Source organism: Populus nigra, chromosome 17 (genome assembly GCF_951802175.1).
Source record: "Populus nigra chromosome 17, ddPopNigr1.1, whole genome shotgun sequence".
NCBI lineage: Eukaryota > Viridiplantae > Streptophyta > Magnoliopsida > Malpighiales > Salicaceae > Populus > Populus nigra.
This window is the reverse complement of record NC_084868.1, coordinates 13,151,150-13,172,483: the sequence shown is the minus strand read 5'-3', so window position 1 is coordinate 13,172,483 and position 21,334 is coordinate 13,151,150. Positions and strand designations below refer to the sequence as shown.

The window sequence follows — 21,334 nt, the reverse complement described above, 5'->3', positions numbered from 1 at the left end:
TCATAAGGTATGTTTTAGACATTGCATGCCATGGCAAAGCAGTTGATTGCACATTAGAGATTAGCTTAATGATTAATAGGTTATATTTTCTTTGACAATTAAAATATAAACTATAAATTAGGGTTTGATGAGATGAATCTTGTGAATCTCATGATATTATTTTAATAAATTAGGTCATCTTATGGGTTTGGATGGAAATTATAAAACATATTTTTTCATAGTAAGTAGTTATAAGATTCTGATCAAAGTAAGTTGATGGTCAAGCTTACCAAATATACTTAGGGTGTTGAAATAGTTTAGACATTGTAATTGGTATGTTTCCCCTATTTTGTGCATATATTATTCAAATTTTAAAGAATATAATAGGAAATTATTTGTACTATGAAGATGTCAAATATTTAAATGTAAATTCATTTGGTATCATGCATATTCACTATTTTTTATATTAAAAAAAATCAATTTTGACGTCAATAACTCTTTATAAATATACATGTAAACGCTGATTTATTAAAAATATATCAGAAAAACACTTTGACTTCTTGATTCATGGATGACCTATAGCCGAGAGAGTAATTTATTTATTTTTATAAAATTGATTGCATTAATCACAAATACATGCACTTATTGAATCAAGATGTAAATTCGTGTAACATATGAAAGATGATTCTATTTAAATGGTTTGGATATCGTTTGTAAAGATAATGGTAATATTGTTCATTGCTTCTGAACTGAAAGATGATTGCTTGATCAAGAAGAAAACTAAAAATAGATGTAATTAATGCACATAGATGTTTGATGATCCATCTTGTAAGATAACCATTACATGCTACAAAAAAATTTCTCATGCCTTTTTATATGGCATTTGAATCTCATTATTCAGTATTCATGATCCTTCAGTATCCATTAATGATGCTATATTTTTTTTTCTATGATTTTTTTATAACAATAATACCTAATATGATTCTCAAGATTAATCTTTATTAATATCGAAATTAAATTAAAAATACTTCAAAAATATCTATGACATACCAATATAAATTGAGGGGTAAAAATTTAATTTCTCTTTGAAAGTGTTTATTTTCACTATTAAATCTTCCTTTTCAAAATACTTTTTAAAGTACTTTTTATTTGAAAGACATTTCAAATAGATGTTTTTTTATAATTTTAATATACTAATATAAAAAATAAAAAATATTATTTTAATATATTTTTAATTGAAAAATAATTATTAAATTGATTTTTTTATATTTTTAAATAATTTTAAAATAATGGTGTCAAAAATATAAAATATAAAAAAAAATATTATTAAATATATTTTCAATTTAAGAATATTTTTAAAACTCAATCTGCAGCCAAACCGGCAGCGTTCCGACCCAACCATTGTCTTATTGGCTGTTAAAACTGCAAGGACTGGCCCCACCAACCACTCCCAGGTGGACTCCACTTCTTCCTCTCTCCTTTATATACTTAAAGATTCTCTCTTCCTTTCCTCTCACACCAAAAAACCTTTTCCGTTCCTAGAATTTTCTCCTACTCCATCACCACCACCATAGCTCTCTCTATGATTTTCGTTTTTTCTTGAAAAACAGAAAAAACCCATTTTTTAAAAGCTAAGGAAACAATACAACGTTGAATTTTCTCTCAGGTAAACTGTCTTTTGTCTCTGTTTTCTTTAGCTCTGGAGCTCTCTGTTTCTGCTGGTTTTTTTATCAAGAAATCGTCAGTTAAGTGTGTTGCTTTATCTTGATCATTCTTTTCGTGATCTTTATGTGATGTTGATGGTGGTGGTTTATCGTTCATTTGTTTTTTGCGATCCTGGGCTGTTTTTTTTTTTTTTTTGAATTTCGATCGTCCTTGTGATCATACTTTACTTCTATTCAAACTTGAAATGGATGAGTATAGAAAGGGTAATTAGTGATTTGCTTATTGGAAATATTGATTGAAAAAGGAAAAGAATTAAAGTAGAATGAGCTTTGATCACTCTTGGGCTGCTTTTTTTTGTAAAAAATTTCGATCATCCTTATGATCATACTTACTTATATTCAAACTTGAAATGGATGAATATAGAAATGGTAATTGGTGATTTGCTTATTGGAAATATTGATTGAAAAAGGCAAAGAATTAAAGTATAATGAGCTTTGATCACTCTCTTGGGCTGTTTTTTTTTTTTTTTTTTGAATTTCGATCATCCTTATGATCATACTTTACTTGTATTCAAACTTGAAATGGATGAATATAGAAATGGTAATTAGTGATTTGCTTATTGGAAATATTGCTGTTTCTCAGATTTCTTTTTCTGTTTTTTGGGAAGTAAATCTGATTTTATTTGTTTTATTTTTTTAAATTTAAAGGGTTAGGTAGAGATTTTAAAACTGGTTTCTGTAGTATCTTTCTGTGATCAATCTATAATAACGTATAGAATTTGTTTTAGATTGTTCTATACGCAGACGTAAATGGAGGGTACAAAAGCAAAATAATTTAGGTAAAAAAGAAATTGAAGATTATGGTAAATTAACAGTCTTTTAAAGTTCATTTTTTCTCTCCATCAAAAATTTTAAAAAAAAATCATAATTTTGCAACCACCTTTCATTTGTCTCCAATTGATGTTGCCCCTTTTTGTTAAAAAGAAAACATTTATAGTATGATTTGTCTTTTTACATTATTGTGTCACGCTAGGATCTTGAATTTTTTTTTTTTTTAATATAAAGTTGATTAGTGAATACTAACTATTTACAAGTAGGTCAAGATTTATCGAGCATATATACCCGATCATGCATATTTATATTCTATCCCGTGTCTATATAAATATGACGCAAAATATTTGATTATATAATTTTTATTTTTCTTGATGATTCCTTACTGAGGGAGGATGGAAACTTGGGCTGGGGTCACTGTCCTTTAATTGTGTGCATATATAAAGGTACTTGATGATTTTCATGGCTATAAAAAGGGTTTAAATTGAGCTGTCACACGGTTTTAGCTTTAAAAAATGGAAAACAAAACAAAAATTAAGTAAAAAAGATGCGAGATGGAGATGGGATGCCACCTTTGATGGATCCCACCCACGATGCATCCTGTTTTTTATTTTTATATATTTATGTAACCCTATTTTTGTTTTTGCTGCGATTTGATGGTAGTTTTTCATTTAATTTCTTGATTGATCCATCTCAACGTTTTCCACAATTGATGGTCATGATTCAATAGTCAATCATGGAAAAGGAGTTAGGTGTAATGGCCCTTGAAGAAATTCTTAGGGCCCACAAGGATAGTGGGGTCTCGCATGACATTTTCACATGATAGTAGATCAAAATAATAGCTAGGGTTATTTTGGATCTTATATAGGAGATCAGGAGGAGCATATACTTTATGAACTGGAATTTGGATCTTGTTATATAGTCCTAATAAAGTATATTTGAATAGATCTAAGTACAATTGTAAAATCTTTAGTCTAATACTAGATTTATATTTATTTATTTATAAGGTTAATTTAGTAGAGTTTATAATATGGATTGCCCCATGGGGCTACTCTACGATCGATTTTACTTTGGATAAACATCATGGAATACAAATTATTACCAAAGTGTGATGATATGTTACGTAGATTGGACCACAACTTCAGAACCCACAAATACCATGCCTTAAATTGCTACTTTTGTGGTGTCATGTCGTCGTCTCAACACTTGGTTTTTCAGCCATGGATGCTTACACTTTAGACCAGAGAGGTATCCTTTGGATGGAAAGTAAAGGGTGAGAACAGAACTATTCAGATGATGCCTTTTGTATATTTCAGAAGAACATTATCTTATTTTTTTATATTTCTATGTAAACTATATAATATTATGTGTGATTAAATATGATCTTTCGATGATGTGTATCTTAGAACAAGCACTTACGTGTTTTCGATCGGGTTAGCTCGGGTCCTTCTTAGAAAGGTTCGACCCTATCGGGTCTGCTGCCCTTTCTGTGGGGCATGCACAGCCTGATGATTGTGGCATCTTGGAAATTCTCGGTTCTATCTTTGTTGAATAATTTGATCGATTACGTGGATGATGACGACATGATTTGATGGGTACCGTGCCCAATTTAGCTTCCGACGCCAGGTGGTTTTGTCAGCACACATTCCAAAGTCCAAATCAAAGACATGTCGCCCATGTGGTTCGCTTGTGTCTAGCTAGTTCCACCTCAGAAATTGACTTGGCATTTTATAAGATTTCTCATTTTCCTTTTATTTATTTTGTCCATAAATTCAGTGCCTGTTTCTAAATGCAAACACGCAGATCTGCGGCTGCATCCACGTTTCCGAACCAAGATTATAAATACTATATTTTTTATTTGGAAACATGGGTGTAATCACAGTCATGCCGGCGTTGTCAAACGGAGCCTCGGTTTTTAAAAAGGAAGGGTTATGATTTTCTCAGCAAGAACATAGTAACTTTTGATGGGCACAAGTACTTGATGCAATCCTTGTGGCGCTACAGTATCACTGTGAGAAACATGTCGAGAAGGAGAGCATATGAACTGCCTAAATACTCGAAGGTGACACGTCTATGGTGTTACTACAGCACTACGGCTTCTGAGCCAGTCAGCATTATCAATATTCTAATCTACATGCTTGCAATGCATTAATACACCATGTTGCTTTGTGAAATGAAATCTCTTAATACCACTTTGTCTTCTGTGCTTGTGCTATGTGCATCGTGAAAGAATGTGCTATGTGATATAAATAAATAAATAAATAAACCCGACATTGTTAACAGTTTGTCAGCTTGTTGCAATTTCAGAAGGAGAAATTTAGGAAGGTGAAGCTGGTTTAACATGGAAGGAGAGACTCAAGTCAGTTCAGATGTTCCAGTTGTGAAGGTTGACACCAATGTTGCCGATCCTATTAAGGTAGTGCCTGAATTAACTTAATGCAACTGACATTAGCCTGTTTTGCAGAAACTTACTGAAATGCTAATTTGCTATGAATTTTGTTTTTTATAAGGTAACAAATGGAGACTTGCCGCAAGTAGAAAAGGAAGGAAAAAAAGAAGAGGATGAAACTGATGGAGAATTCATCAAAGTCGAGAAGGAATCGCTAGATGTGAAGGATGGCTCTCATACAGCTGAGGCGCAATCTGTTGTGGAGGCTGACAAGCCATCTTTTGTGGAAAGAAGTTTAAGTGGTTCGGCCAGAGAATTGCTGGAGGCGCAAGAGAAGATGAAGGAACTTGAAATCGAATTGGAAAGAGTAGCGGCAGCATTAAAGCACTCTGAATCTGAGAATGCACAGATGAAGGATGAGGTCTTGCTGGTCAATGAGAAGTTGGATGAAAGTGGAAAGAAGTATGAGGAGCTTGAAATCAGTCACAAGAAAGTGAAAGAGCAGATAATTGAAGCTGAGGAGAAATACAGTGCACAGCTCAACTCTTTGCAAGAAGCTCTACAAGCACAAGAAACCAAGCATAAGGAATTGGTTGAGGTCAAGGAATCATTTGATGGCATCACCCTTGAGCTCGAGAAGTCGAGAAAGAAGATGAAAGAGTTGGAACATGAGCTGGAAGTATCTTCTGGTGAGGCTAAGAAGTTTGAGGAGCTGCACAAAGAAAGTGGTTCACATGCTGAATCCGAAACGCAGAGGGCCTTGGAATTTGAAAGGCTGCTTGAGGCGGCAAAACAGAGTGCAAAAGAAATGGAAGATCAGATGGCTTCTCTTCAGGAGGAGGTCAAGGACCTGTACGAGAAGGTTTCAGAGAATCAGAAAGTTGAAGAGGCACTTAAGAGCACTACAGCAGAACTTTCAGCAGCTAATGAAGAGTTGGCTGCTTCAAAGTCACAGCTGCTGGAAATAGAGCAAAGACTTTCTTCAAAGGAGGCTCTTATCATCGAAATAACCCAGGAATTGGACCTCAAGAAAGCCTCTGAATCTCAGGTGAAGGAAGATGTCTTTGCTCTTGAGAATTTGCTCACTGCAACAAAAGAAGATCTTCACGCAAAGGTTTCCGAGTTGGAAGGGATCAAGCTGAAGTTACAGGAGGAAATCAACACAAGGGAATCAGTTGAGGCTGGGTTAAAAACCCATGAAGCACAGGTCTCAACTGTACAGGAAGAATTGGCTAAAGTAATAAAAGAAAAGGAAGCTCTAGAAGCAGCCATGGCGGATCTCACTGGCAATGCAGCACAGATGAAAGAGTTGTGCAGTGAACTTGAGGAAAAGTTGAAAACTTCAGATGATAATTTCTGTAAAGCAGATTCTCTTTTGTCCCAAGCTTTGTCAAACATTGCCGAGCTAGAACAGAAGTTGAAGTCTCTTGAAGATCTCCACAATGAATCTGGAGCTGCTGCAGCAACTGCCTCTCAAAAAAACCTGGTGCTAGAGGATTTAATCCAAGCTTCAAATGAAGCAGCAGAAGAGGCCAAGTCACAACTGAGAGAGCTCGAGACACGTTTTGTTGCATCAGAGCGGAAGAATGTGGAGCTTCAGCAACAGTTGAATTTGGTTGAACTGAAAAGCAGTGATGCTGAGAGAGAGGTGAGGGAATTCTCAGAGAAAATATCTGAACTCAGTACTGCATTGAAAGAGGTAGAGGAAGAAAAGAAACAGTTGAGTAGCCAGATGGAGGAATACCAAGAAAAGATTAGCCACCTTGAATCTTCCCTGAATCATTCATCGTCTCGGAATTCAGAGCTTGAGGAAGAGTTGAGAATTGCAGAAGAAAAATGTGCTGAGCATGAGGACCGAGCAAATATGCACCACCAGCGCAGCCTTGAACTTGAAGATTCATTCCAGACATCTCATTCCAAAGCAGAGGATGCTGGGAAAAAGGCAAATGAGTTGGAGTTGCTGCTCGAAGCAGAAAAATACAGAATCAAGGAGCTTGAAGAGCAGAACAGTGCATTAGAAAAGAAATGTATGGATGCAGAAGCAGATTCCAATAAATACTCTGGCAGGATATCTGAACTAGCATCTGAAATTGAGGCATATCAAGCCAAGTCATCAAGCCTTGAAGTTGCTCTGCAGATGGCTGGGGAGAAGGAGAAAGAGCTAACAGAATTGCTGAATTTGTTCACAAATGAAAAGAAAACGTTAGAAGAGGCATCAAGCAGTTCCAATGAGAAGCTGACTGAAGCTGAGAATCTTATTGGAGTGTTGCGTAATGAACTAGTCGTGATGCAAGAGAGGTTCGAAAGCATTGAAAACGATCTAAAGGCTGCTGGATTGAAAGAAGGTGATATAATGGTGAAGCTCAAATCTGCAGAGGAGCAACTTGAGCAACAAGAAAAATTATTAGAGGAAGCCACTACAAGAAGGTCAGAGCTCGAGTCATTACACGAAACCCTAACAAGGGATTCAGAAATCAAACTTCAAGAAGCATTAGCAAACTTCACTAACAGGGATTCTGAGGCAAAATCCTTGTTTGAGAAACTGAATACCCTTGAAGACCAAGTAAAGACCTATGAAGAGCTGATAGCTGAAACAACTGGAAGGTCTGCACTTGTGAAGGAAGAATTGGACTTGTGTGTGTTAAAAATGGCAACTTTGGAAACCTCAAATGAAGAACTCAAAAGTCAGATTGTGGAAGCAGAAACTAAGGTTTCCAACTCCTTCTCAGAGAATGAACTCTTAGTTGAGACAAACAATCAGCTGAAAAGCAAGATCGATGAACTTCAGGAATTGCTAAACTCTGCCATTTCTGAGAAGGAAGCCACATCTCAACAACTTGTTTCGCATGTGAGCGCTATCACAGAAATAACAGACAAACACTCAAGAGCCATAGAACTTCATTCTGCAACCGAGTCACGAATGGTGCAAGCTGAAGCGCAACTACAAGAGGCCATTCAGAGCCTCGCACTGAGGGATACAGAAACAAAGGATTTGAATGAGAAGCTAAATGCACTTGAAGGGCATATAAAATTGAACGAAGAACTGGCTCATCAACGAGCTGCAATTTCTGAATCTCGTAAAGTTGAGCTGGAAGAGAGTCTCCTCAAAATTAAACATCTGGAAACCGTTGTAGAGGAACTGCAAACCAAGGCAGGTCACTATGAAAAAGAGAGTGGAGGGCTAGCTGAGGCGAATTTGAAGCTCACTCAGGAGCTGGCCTCATATGAGTCCAAACTCGGTGATTTGGAGACAAAATTATCTGCAATCCTTTCTGAGAAGGATGAAACAGTTGAGCAGCTTCACATTTCAAAGAAGGCCGTTGAGGATTTGAGGCAGCAGCTCTCTGATGAAGGGCAGAAACTACAGTCTCAGGTTTGCATCATCATTTGTGGTTTTTCATTTCTTGGTAAATAATTATTTGGCAATTATTTTGGCCATAGTCTTCTAACTCGATAAGTTTCCAAATTTCAGATATCTTCAGTTATGGAAGAGAACAACCTCCTCAATGAAACATATCAAAATGGAAAGAAGGAACTTCAATCAGTGATCATCCAGCTTGAAGAAGAACTGATGGGACAGAAGGCGAATGAAGATGCCTTGAAATCTGAGATTGAAAGTCTCAAGGCTGAGGTTGCTGAGAAGTTGGCATTGCAAACTTCTCTTGAGGAACTTAAGAAACAATTGGCGGCAGCTGAAGCTCAACTAAAAGAACAGGTATTGTCTCAAGAATCAAGCACAAGTTCTAGAATAGGGTTTTGATGTTCCATAAGTTTATTACTGGATACTGAATAATCTCTCTGACTATAAGTTCATATAGACCTCCTGTTGTTTTAATATAGTGGAAAATTATTGCAAGGAACTTTTGAAATACTTCACTGACAGTTTTCTTTAATGTTTAACCAAACAGAAAGAAGCAGATTCTCACAATCAGCTGGAAAAAGATGAAGCACTGAAGAAATCCCTTGAAGACTTTGAAGCCAAGAACAAAGAAGTGTCACATCTAGAGAACCAAGTGAAGGAACTTGAACAGAAACTGCAAGTGGCTGGCGCTAAATTATTAGAAAAGGTTGGTTTATATCTCCCACAATCCATGATATTTCTGTTCTTTAAACTGAAAAAAAAATAAACCGAGGAAATTACTTTGGAAATAAATTGTCAGAGGAAATGCTAATATTAGTCATTTAAATGTAAAAATCAAACAGTTGCTTACTCTGAGATATATTGCAGGGTGATGGAAGCAGTCCGGCTGAACAAAAAGATGGATTGGAGATTAAATCCAGAGACATTGGTGCAGTCATTTCCACTCCCACAAAAAGAAAGAGCAAGAAAAAGTTAGAAGCTGCATCTGCACAATCCTCATCCTCTTCTCAGACTCATACTCAAACTGCAGATGTTTCGCCTGCCATGACCTTTAAAATCATCTTGGGAGTGGCCTTGGTATCTATCATCATTGGCGTGTATCTTGGAAAGCGTTATTAGTTTCGGCATTTTGGATTTCGGTTTTGCTCTATGTTTCAGGTTTTTTTTGGCCCTTCTTTGTTTTAATTTTTTTTAAATTCCTTGTTTCATACCAGTCGATACACAAGAGGTTGGAAGCTGTATTAGTATGCTTTCTAGCTTAGGTTTTTGAGCGTCGGTTAGGGAATTTGTTTTTCATTATTGCCCCTTGCCTCAATGCGCTAGACAAAAGAAGTGTTCAATTCATGTAATATTCAAGTTTGCATTAATTGGTTTATTGATTGGATTGCAAGACCTTGATCTTTTTATTTGGAAATTCTGTGTACTCTATCGAGTGATGAAAGCACTCTTTCTGGATGCTTGATTAAATTCTCAATCGAGTTAGCAAAGAAACTGGGAAAACTTTGAACATGTGATGAAGCAGAAACATGGAAATCAGGCTTCTAGTGACCATCACATCCTGCTTTCATGAAGTAGATTGACTCAAGCCATTCGGTCACTGAATCAGAGCTTCGGTGCTATCAAAACTCGAATAAAAATACATTACCACGTGTTTCATTCAAGGAGAACTCTTGGCATTCAGCATTTTTATGAAGATACATCCTCAAGACCCAAAGACCCAAAGCTCTCTGTGCTGTTGTGGTTGCAGTTCATAATTTTTAGTGGCATCCAAGGATTTAATATCTATCGGTATTGAGGTGGATTTGGAAATGATAAAAGCATAAAACTAGCAATCACACCTCATTGTGATCTCCAAAGATGCATTTCTACTCAGCAATATATTTTGATTAATTCTTCCAGAGGTCACAAGGGTTTAAGGTGCATCAACTTAAAACCATGAGAAGAAAATGATCATGATTCCCACGAAAGGCTGCATGTGTGGATTTTGTTCTGCGTTCTGCAGGTTTGGATGAGTAAACGGATAGTTTTTACTTGAACTCCAAAACAGATGAAACACTTTTAGTATTCAACCATGTCATATTAAGGAAGGTCCAAATGGAAAAACACTAGTGTCATACTTGATTGGAGTCGCTGCCCCCCTAAACTAACTCCTGGTTATAGCGCCAAATATAACCATCTTGCAATACCTTTCTCCAATGTGAGCATGGTGCAAAACATAACCAGTCATCAATATTAACTCTCCATGGATATTTGGATGAAGTTCAAGTGGCCTGCGATATCATCTTCATTTCACATCTTAAACTTCCTTCAGTCCATTAAAGATCTCAAAATCATCAAACCCTGCAAACAGACCAATGCATTTAGTTTCATTAAGAAAAAGAGCTGCTTTCTGACATTCTCAAGTATAGCAACAGCAATTACCAGTAGCAACATCTTCACTTTCATCAGTTGATGGTACCAATGGCATCGTATTAACAGATGGTGGAACAAGCGACATCCAATCTGAACTTCCATAGTCTTCTAGGGAAAGATCATTTTGTGTGATCCAGTCTTCAATAATACTGATATTGTCAAATGATATGGGGTCCTCGGGAATCTGTTTTTTGTTTCCATCAACCCTGGAATAAAGTTGGTTAGCAAAAGAACAAGATCACGTTCCTCTGTGATTGTCATATACCAACTATAAACATAATCATTGGTTTTACTTACATCTGTCTAAGACGCAGGTTGTACTGAACAAAGACAAGATCACTTAGCCGTTGGCGCTGTAGGCAGTTTCTGGTGCGATATACCTTCTCAAAGTGAATATGATTATGGCTACACCCAATTGAACTGCAGGTTTGGCTGAGAATACGTATAGCTAAACGTGCCAAATTGGGGCAGGCTCCGCCATAGGCAGACCACCAATCAGCTACAATGAGGAGGTATATCTAGAAATCAGTTCTACATAAAATTGATGAAAAAAGAAATATTCTAGCAATAGGACAGAAAGATGCAATTCTAGTACATGCATGGAAATTGCAAAGAATGGGTAGGAAAAATGCAATTCTTGTACATGCAAGGGAACACAATTCTTGTACGTGCAAGGAAATTGCAAAAAATAAATATAACACTACATGATGCATTATGTCAAACAGGTATAGCACAATAGCAACTTCAGAAACATGCCAAACAGGTATGAGTTGAGTACCATTGATATCCCTAAATTTCCTATGATACTTGACAATATGAAATGAGTTTGACAATGATTTGAAACTTATGTTTATAATACTTTCTCAAAGGTTTCCTTAATCGTTGCATATACATTCTTGCTGTGTATATATGCCAAGTATTTGGGGCAGCATTTACGTCTTCTTTATTTTTATATCAAGATGGTCAAAAGCAGGTTTCTTTTTGGCAAGTTCATTTGAAAGGCAGTCCATTGGCTAATCTTTTTCTAGCAATCCCTTTTTCAAGAAGGTAACCAAGCTAGAGTCTGGTCTTTTAATTATCTTCCATTTATTTTTTGAGAGGCAGATTTCTGGAAGTAAAAGCCTACAGTTTGCAATGAAAGGTAGGGCTTCCTTTCTGGATTTGCTGAGTTTAGCAGGCTTCTATTTCACTAAGGTAGAACAAGGTAGCTTATTTCCTCTCTCTATGTCTCTGTTCAATCATAACCTCCTGATTTTAACATTGCAACATTGAGAATTAAAGTAAACAGAGAGCTAAAGGTAGTTGAAACCAGCCAGCTGAGCAAGACCATTCAAGGAATCAAGGTGAGAAAGCTCTTCAGAGAAGGAGCCCCAAAAAGGAACAAGTAAGCTAAGCAAGTAGGCTTACTATCAAGCAAACTAATATCATTAGAAAGCTCTTGCAAGAAAGCAGAGAATCTGAACACTGTATGGCTCTCAACACTATATGGCAACAGCAATAGTAATCGAAATATAATGAAAGTAACCATACCAGGAAGCAGAGTATCTCTAGCTCTAATTGCCATCTTCCTCCCAAGGTCTCCTTCGGCATTCTTGTACAAGGTTAACTCTTTGACAATCTTATCCTGGACTTCAGTACCAGGAACCAATCTCTCAATGCAATCAAACATCCTTGACAAGATTTTATTGTGCATATCTTCTTCAATGCTATAAAAGAACTTGGGGTTAAGGAAGAAACCCGCAGCATGAAGAGGAGTTTGCCATTGTTGTTCCCACCTATGATCTAAAATATTCCAGTAAACCATATAATCCTCTCTCTTGACAAGTTCTCTCTTAATGGATTCTTTGGCTCTGTATATTCCTGAAAAAACATATCCCATAGCAGCCCTCTTTTCACTGCTAACTGTTTCCAAAACTTGCATGAGAGGATTTGTTAAACGGATGATTGAGATGCATGAAGACCAAAATGATCGATTACTTATAACATCTACCATTGATAATCCTCCAGGTTGCTTTGAATAAGGGCAGTCCATCCACTCCTGTGAGGTTACCATAGTTTGCAAATTAAGTTTGAAATCAGCCATTTGTTTCAATGCAGTGAAGTTAGTAGCAGAGTGTGTTACACCCCGTCGCACAATGTCACTTCCAGAAGTAAACTTCCTCATCAGGTTCAGCACTGCACTATTATTGTAGACAAATCTTGTGATAGATTTAGCCTGTTCAAGCACTGCATTTATCCACTCAAGTTTTCCTAAATCCTCCAGTATCTGATCAATGCAACGAGCTGCGCAGGGAGCCCAATACAATGAAGGGAAAGTATCCATTAATTTTTTCCCAGCAGTGACATAGTGCTCTTCACCATTGGTAATAACTTGCAAAACGTTTCCAGCTCCAACTTCCAACACCATTTGTTTAAGCAATTCATACAGACCATCTGTTGAGTATATAAGATTTGATGCATCCACTGATTTTAAAAATACTGTTCCTTTAGAGCAATACACCAAAAAATTTAGCAAAGTTAAACCACTTCCTGAGTCCCATTCTTCAACCAAAAGAGAACAACCAGTCTTCGCCCATCTTGTCTTATGTTGTTCAATATCACTTTTTACTTCTTCGACCAGACTCTTCAATATCCGACCACGAAAATCTTGATGTGAGGGTGCAGCAATCCCTGACTGTCCAGAAAATACTGCATCAATCAATGGCTGGAAAAAACTCGAATCCAGTGCATCTAAACTAGCTCCTATATCATACAAGAACCGCCCCATTGTCACATGGATTGCATTATCTGTTTTTTCTAAACCCAGTCCCATTAAAGCATTAGCGTCATGTGCAGCTGCAAGAGCAATAGCAGAAGTTGTCTTACCTCCTCTGCTCTTTCTTTTACCCAAATTTTCATTGCTTGTTCCTTCTTCATCTAGTAAAAAATCTGAATTTACTTCGGCTAAATTGCAGCCAGCAGCAGCTTCAGGTGAGGTGTTCAACTCATCACTATGATCAGCAAATATGTCTAAATCTTCACCACTAGGAAGTGAATGAACATTGTGTAATTTTTCTTGATTCGATTTCCGTTTCTTTCTTTGCCACGCTACAATAGGACTCAAATGTTGTTGCATCAAAACCCGGACATTGGATGGGACTCGTGTGCAAATACGCACACCGCTACTATTTCTACCAGCAAGGTGCTCCTTAAATCTATGAATGCCACCACCCTTAAACAATTTGGCACAATAATTACACTTAATCTGCACCCGTTTCTCATTTCTCAACATTTCACAATGCTTCCATCCCACATCTTTTTTTCTCCGGGTTCCTGGAGTCCCTTCAAAATTACCGAAGGGATTTGAAAGCATGCCTTCCTCACTAGAAGGCAAATTAACAATGCTTGCTTCTTCCTGAATCTTCAGTTGCTGGCTGTTCTGCTTCCCTATAACACCATCAAGGTACTGCTGCGTCCAAAGCCGAACATCAGGTGGAACACTTCGGCACATAGGCCCACCACCTTTGCGACCAGCAAGATGCTCCTTAAGCCTATGAATCCCACCACCCTTAAACATTTTACCGCAATATATACACTTCAAGTATGTCTTTTTCCCTTCCTTGAACATTTGGCAATGTTTCCATGCCAGGTCTTGTTTTTGGCGTGTCATTGGTGATGGTTCCAGAAACTCCTCCATTTTTCCAAATTAACCCTTTAATAAATCACTAAACACCTATAGCAACACTATCAACTTTTCTTCAACCGAAACAAAACTAACTGATCAAACCTGAACAAAACCAACCAATGTTGCCTTCTCCTTGCTGTCCAAAACTGTCAGCCGGACCTCAATTCCTACTACGTGACACAAAAACAGAACAAAAGTAAGACACCCTTAATCATTAAATGATGAACTGTGAATTAAACTAGTTTGACATTATATTTCACAAGGAAAAACTACTACCCAGAAGACAAAAGTTCGAGACTTTAAAGCCCATACCTAAAAAAATCATCATATAAAGACAAACATCTTGCACTACTAGTACAACGTTAAATTTCATAGCTTTATGTCATTGACTATAATCCCAAAAGTCATGGAAGTCAGCCATTTTTTATCATGTTATTACATTATAAGACTAAACCCAGAAGAAGACTGCAAATACTAAATGGTACAAAAAGGGACTAAATTCTACTGCTTTTGTTCATAAAAACATAATTCAAAGGAACAAAAACACGAGTGAAAGAGAAACAAACCTGGGTGAATTCTGGTCGGACCGGTTGTTTTGACCCAACTGGTTCTCTTGGTTTTCACCGGTGATCTACCTGGTTGTGGAGAGGTAGTGAGGGAGATTCTTGATGGGTTTTCACGTAGACCAGCTGATCATCAGAATTTCGGGTGAACCGAGAATTTGGTCTGGTTTTGTGTCATATCTCGGTTAGGTTTTTTTCTGGCGGAGGCATGAAAGAGAGAGTGGTTGGCTTTTTCTCTGTTTCTATTGTTTTGCTTGCTTGGGTGGAAGTTTTATTTGGGTCAACTACATTTTAGCCTATGATAATTTAATATGTTTTACTTTAGTCTTTATAATTTAGAATTTCTCAATATTAATTATTTATATTTCATTATAGCCCCTGATTTATGGCTATACTTTCACTAGATCAAGAAATTTCATCTCATTTTTTTATAATTTAGTATAAGATTTGAGTTATGATGATCGAGGAGAGCATAACCTTTTAACCATCATTAGCTAATGAAAGTTAATCACTAACCAACCTTTCCAACTATTTTTATTTTATGTTTGTTAGTTATTTAACACTAAAGGACTTTAATGAGATTTTTTGAAAATTATATAAAAAAGATTTTATAGAAAATAATTTTAAATTATCAAATTGAAGTAAAACACAGGGTTACAATATGAAAAATAATAATTTTTTAAAAGATAATTTTTAATTTAAATTTTTTATATCAGTATATCAAAACAATCTAAATATTTTTAAAAATATAATTACATTATATTATTATCAAGATGATAATAAATCATAATCAGAAGTTTGAGTGAGTGTAAATCTACTAGGAAATATAGTAAACTCAACATATTTCATTTCAACAATTTATTTATGGGATTTTCTTTCACTATTTTCTTTGTTTGTTTATTTGTTTTCTTTTTAAGGTGATGTCTTTAGAAAATAGTAAACTTTTGCACATTAAGATTTAATTCCTTTCAAGTCATAATAAAACATTTCACCAACCTTCACTTGATTCAATGCATTCATAACAATCCCCCTGGAAAGCAGACATAGTTACTTCAAGTTGCCTTGTTTAATTATTAGTTAAATGTAAAGCAATTGTGGTGGGGGGAGAAGCTAAAATCCTATTGTTTATTCGTTTTAGAATAGCGTTATGATATGGGTTGAATAAAAAAAATTAAATTTAATAAAAATTATCTTATTCATAAGGAATTATTTAAGATTTTTATTAAATTCAGTTAAGGGACCTATTCTTTTAATTTCCTGATCTGATTCATTTATTATTTAGTCCGAATTTAAAATTAAACCATGTAAAAATTATTCTAATAAGACCTAACCAACTTGATCGGTCCAAATACATCCTAATTGATGGGTAAAAAAAATTTGAGGATGAAATTTAATTTTTTTTTATAAAATGACCTAACTTCTTGTCTAGCTTGTTTTAAAATTAAATTGTGTAAGAATTATTCTGATGTGATCTAGTCAACTTGAAGCATCCGAAAATAACTTAAATGACCAGTAAAAAAAATATAGAGACAAAATTGAGAAAAATGATGAAATTAATAGAAAAAAATCTTCACCTGACTTTAGCTAAATCTAAATTTAAAATTAAATTATATAAAAATTATTCTAATATCATCTAGATAATTTATATAACCCAGATGATTGTTAAGAAAAGAATATGCGAATGAAATTAAGATAAAAAAAAGATAAAAAAGGAGATGGAAATGGAAAAAAAAGATGGGGGGTTAAATTGTAAAAAAGAAAAAAGAAGAAAAAAAAAAGAGGAAAGGTTGTTTTAGAACAGAAGTAAATTCCTAGCTGGACTGTCAATCCCCTAAGGCTGTCACCTACTATAAAACAATAATCTGAATCACAGTAATCGACACTCTCTATCAATCAAATCTTCAAAATCTTGCAGCCTAATTTCAACCCCCCAGATAATTGAGCAGAAGGAAAACAACGATCCATGGCAAGCACTTTTGTATGGGAAGATCATCATCGTTTATCTTCTTTGAACACTTTGACATTAACCCACTTTACTTGATTACAGTTTGCATCCATTGTAGCTGCTTAACAAGGAAAGATTACATGTCTGTCAATGCCACCACACTCACTGTATCTCCATATTTGAGCTAGAGGATTGCTGGCGCCATGGAAAGTAGCCTCCATCTTACATCACAAGCTTTGCTTTCAATTCCTATGGTGCATCACATGCGTTGGACTCATTTGCTTGGCCTTTACCACTCATTAGCTGTGTTTCTTGTCTTGTATATTGTTTCTTCTTTTGCTTTCCTGGGATATAATTCTGTTCACCACACCCACAACTTTCTTAACCCTAGCAAATCCTCTCTCTCAGAATTCACATTCCACACACGTCTTTTCTCAATTGCCAGCCCTCAACTCCCAAGCTGTTTCCCAACTCTGAGTTGATCCTACCAAGATCAAGTTTAAACCGAAATGATAATACATGAAACAAATCTACTTGTTAAATTTAAATAGTTTATCTATGCTATGATGCAAACAAAAACAGCACCGACGCGCGCAAACAACCCAAAGAGTTCTATAGCAAGATTTGAAGAGTTCTATAGCAAGATTTGAATATAATTCAACGATCGAATCAAAAGTTACGGAACAATTAGCCTCGCAACTCAGGCCTCTTCTTAGACTTAGTTGAGACTTGGTTGTATCTCATGGTTACATAAACATCCCTACAAAGCTGATAACGTAGGCAGGTCCACATTTGACTAGTTAGGACCACCACCCACATCCACTCGAACTCGAACTGGATTTGAACTTATCCGCGTCTTGTGGTGTTCAAAATTGAGACTAAAGTTTATATACCAGAAGCATTTACTTTTAAAAAAAAATCCACACATCCTTGATCTGTTGCTACAAGTTCTGTTCATGAGACGCAGAAGATACAGTGGGGCAAACAAAAATAGCTGCCATGACAGAGGATAAAAAGAAGTGAATTATTCACAGATGGACCAAACTTCTAGTTCGGAATCACAGACACTCCCATGTCTGTCTGCTCCTAAATTCCATGCAACCCCACAAGCATAAAATAAACCAAGACACGAACACTAACCTCCCAGGCCCCAATCATCGAATCAAACACCAAATGACCCAATTCTCGAATATTCAAATGGATTATTAATCAAGTGCAATTATTTAAAAAAAAAAAAACTTGAAATCAACATTTACAAGTTTAATGAACTACCTCCAAGTTAATTGGAACTATCTTCCTTTCTTTTCTTCTCACCTTTCTGAAGAAACTTTTTCTTCAAAAGTGATGCTACTTTGGATTAAAAATAGAGAACTACTCTCTTTCTCTTCAAAGAATTACAACAAAGTGAACATTTGAACTTCAATTGACCATCTAAATCTTCCAAAACTTCCCTGAATAAATTAAGGTTGTCTCAAAAGGGAGCGGAAAACTTCTTGTCCATTATTACAAAACATAAAATCACCCCATTACCATTGATCCAATGCCATCAATCATCAACACAGATTTCCCATTTTGGTGTCGCATTTGACTCCGATCAAACCCATTATCCATAATTCAATCCGACGGCTGCCACGCAGAGGCAGTCAACAAGGACAAGTCCTTCCACCCCAATTTCAAGGACCCGTTTTCCTCAACCAAAGTGTACCCTTTCCATGGAAACATCCCAAGCAACAAACTAGCTTGAGCAGCCGGGCTACCGCCAAGCGAAACGGGTTCAAACCCGACCCGTCGCAACTCATCACCCCATCTCTCAACCTTAACCTCACCGGTCCTCTTAGGTCCACCAACAGCAACAATATTCCTAATCTCACAACCAAACAATTGCTGCTCCACCATATGCCTCTCTACGCTGTCCACACCTAATCCATCCCCAAGTGCATCAAACAAGGCACTATAATAATGCAATGCCTCTACGAACCTCCCTAAAAAACTTCCCCCGTGACTTAAATCTTGTTCAACGGTCGTGATCAATTTGGGCCTCAACAAAGTCAACAACTTCAGCGTCCCTAAATCACTCCCTGTTACATCATACAAACAATGATGCATCCAATGTACTACAATAGCCTCTCTCGGCCTCACCCCGAGCTGACTTAAATCTGTCACATTCCCAATCTTACCCTCTAAAGGGTGAAACTCAAAGGGGAGCCCGAGTGAGCTCGCGAAATCGGCGAGTCGCCTCCCGGTTGACTCAAGCAACTCCGATGAAGATCCAAACCCGGTAATTCTCATGGACCGAATCTTTTTAGGCCTAGAAGCTAAGATATGAAACAATCCTGGCCATTGAAGTCCTTGCATTATATCTAAATCGATAACGTGGACACGATCTTCACCGTCCAAAGCTTGGAAAATCGCTTGATTAGCTGTGAAATGAGAGAATTTGACCAGAGGGCTGATTGAATTATATGACTGCAAAGCATTGAATAATCTCTGCGACTGAGTTAGCGTTACTGATTTTGACACGAGTGGTGAGTACGTACCGAGGCAAGAACCAACCACACGCGCCTGCAAAGCATGTGCAAAGTACGCTCCCACTCTCTCCGGCGACGATCCAAACGGCGACGAAAGCTCCGCTATCTCCGGCAAAAGGTCCGTCGCGTCATTTAGATTATCCATAGCAACACACTCCGCACATTGCAGCAAGAGCCCGAGCAGCCGGAGCCCACTTGCCTCGCCGCCGTCGTCTCCTCCGCAGTCGATTTCCGTGGTGGACTTTTCGTAACTGACCCGTTTGGATGAAGGGTCCTCACCGGAGGATTCACCGGCGGTAAGTTCGGCGGCGGCGCGCTTGGATTTCATGGAGGGGGAGGAAGAATTGTTGGGGTCTGTGGAATTGATCGGAGACTGAGGAATTAAGCTTTGAAGCATGATCAAAGTGAAAAAAGAGGAGATTTTTTGTGGGTTTTTGAGAGAGAGAAAGATTCTTAAAGGCGAAGAGCTTTTAAGTGAAAAGTGACAAATCCAAGCAGAGTTGTGTCAGAGAAAAGAGCTTATGGAGGGTCTGTTTGGAAAGAAAGAAAATGAGGGAAAATTAAAAGAGAGAGTTTGTTAGTCCTTCTACCATAGAAAGAGCGAAAGGGTAATATTTGTTTCGATATTATCGTTAGGTAGTCTTGGTTTTGAGTAAATGGGATTAGTTTAATGATTGCGAACATAATTAAAATAAGATTAATGGAATAATTAAGTGCTAATTATTAGGTCATTGGATTCTTGGGATCATTTTTTTGGGTAATACTAAGAGTTGAAAGCTTGTCTTTATGTTGAAAGACATGAATCATGTAATGTTGGGGTTGATAATATTATGGTTTTAGATTAAAAAATGAAATCGAAGAGTTTGAGATACCATGGATAGAGGAGATATGTTTTTTAATTTTTTTAAATGATATAAATTTAATTTAAAATTGTTTATTCTACATTAATTTTTTTCTCTTTAAAGCATTGTCTATTATTATGATTTAACCGTATTTTTTAAATTTTAAAATAAACTTTAAATTAATATATCTTTAGTATTTTTTTATTGGTTTGATACGATCGTATCAAAATAGAAAAAAAATTAAAATAGTTTTAGGCGAAAATTATTTTAAAAAACACGTATCGCACTCTCAAATAAACTCTAACTAAAAAAATGTTTAGAAATGTTATAGTTTTTACTTTTAATTGAAAAAATATTAAATTGATATATTTTTTTATAGTTTTGTTTTGTTTAGAAACAAATATGAAAAATATATTTTAATGCATTTCAAGTAAAAAAGCACTTTTTACTACAATATCAAAAGACATTTTAATTTTTTTTAATATCTCTTTGTATATGTTATTTCTATCTAAAATCACGAACAAAATGTAATTATTTTAAGTTGTAATTACTAACTTTTATGTCTATCTTTTTTCTTATACTATAAGTATTGTTAATCATAGTTTGAATGGTTGTTAAATAGGTATATGTTTTTTTAATTTTAAGTGTAAATTCTAGGGTTAGCGGTATTATTTTAGAGTCTGTTTGTTATTGTGGTAACAATTATTTTTTAAAGTAATTTTTATTCGGAAATGTATTAAAATAATATATTTTGTATTTTTTAAAATTTATTTTTGGTATTAGCACATCAAAACGGTATGAAAACATAAAAAAATAATTTAATTTAAAAAACATTTTTAAAACATAAAAACAAACAAATGCTTTTCAAAATGATTTTCACTTGAAAATACATCAAAATAATATTTTTTTATTTTTAAAAAATTATTTTTGATATCAACATATCAAAATAATTTGAAAATACTAAAAAAATATTAATTTAAAACAAAAAAAATAATTTTTTTTTTAAATACTTTTAAAATATCAAAACAAACATTATCAAAGAATCTCTATCCGTCCAACGGGGCTGGAGTGGTCTTGGCCACCAGCTCAAGGAAGGGTCAATGTATGCATTTAAAAAACTCTGAGTTTTTTAATTTAATTTTCTAACCACAAGAAT

The 21,334-nt window shown here is 35.8% G+C and overlaps 3 protein-coding genes across 7 annotated transcripts; 1 reads left to right on the top strand and 2 right to left on the bottom strand.

Annotated features, from left to right (window-relative positions):
* The first annotated feature begins 1,484 nt into the window (after positions 1 to 1,484).
* LOC133676558 (uncharacterized) lies at positions 1,485 to 9,638 on the top strand. 2 transcript variants are annotated; one of them, XM_062098242.1, is made up of 6 exons: positions 1,485 to 1,645; positions 4,782 to 4,890; positions 4,985 to 8,236; positions 8,336 to 8,578; positions 8,772 to 8,930; positions 9,092 to 9,638. In XM_062098242.1, exons 2-6 carry the CDS (start codon positions 4,816 to 4,818, stop codon positions 9,341 to 9,343), a joined length of 3,981 nt encoding a protein of 1,326 aa, XP_061954226.1. In that variant the 5' UTR covers positions 1,485 to 1,645; positions 4,782 to 4,815; the 3' UTR covers positions 9,344 to 9,638. The 2 variants fall into 2 exon arrangements, with proteins under 2 accessions (XP_061954226.1, XP_061954227.1); XM_062098243.1 differs by lacking the exon at positions 1,485 to 1,645 and adding an exon at positions 4,382 to 4,536.
* Positions 9,639 to 10,233: 595 nt separating this feature from the next.
* On the bottom strand, positions 10,234 to 15,128 carry LOC133676559 (uncharacterized). Of its 3 annotated transcripts, none has more exons than XM_062098244.1 (5): positions 14,867 to 15,128; positions 12,167 to 14,470; positions 10,934 to 11,135; positions 10,646 to 10,842; positions 10,234 to 10,564 (listed from the first exon to the last, which is right to left on the bottom strand). In XM_062098244.1, the coding sequence occupies exons 2-5, from the start codon at positions 14,310 to 14,312 to the stop codon at positions 10,521 to 10,523; spliced, it is 2,589 nt and encodes an 862-aa protein (XP_061954228.1). In that variant the 5' UTR covers positions 14,313 to 14,470; positions 14,867 to 15,128; the 3' UTR covers positions 10,234 to 10,520. The 3 variants fall into 3 exon arrangements, with proteins under 3 accessions (XP_061954228.1, XP_061954229.1, XP_061954230.1); XM_062098245.1 differs by having other exon boundaries at positions 12,167 to 14,467; XM_062098246.1 differs by lacking the exon at positions 14,867 to 15,128 and adding an exon at positions 14,613 to 14,750.
* Positions 15,129 to 17,982: 2,854 nt separating this feature from the next.
* On the bottom strand, positions 17,983 to 19,947 carry LOC133677531 (scarecrow-like protein 23). Of its 2 annotated transcripts, XM_062099610.1 has the most exons (2): positions 19,346 to 19,947; positions 17,983 to 19,228 (listed from the first exon to the last, which is right to left on the bottom strand). In XM_062099610.1, exons 1-2 carry the CDS (start codon positions 19,731 to 19,733, stop codon positions 18,423 to 18,425), a joined length of 1,194 nt encoding a protein of 397 aa, XP_061955594.1. In that variant the 5' UTR covers positions 19,734 to 19,947; the 3' UTR covers positions 17,983 to 18,422. The 2 variants fall into 2 exon arrangements, with proteins under 2 accessions (XP_061955594.1, XP_061955593.1); XM_062099609.1 differs by having other exon boundaries at positions 17,983 to 19,947.
* Positions 19,948 to 21,334: the final 1,387 nt, after the last annotated feature.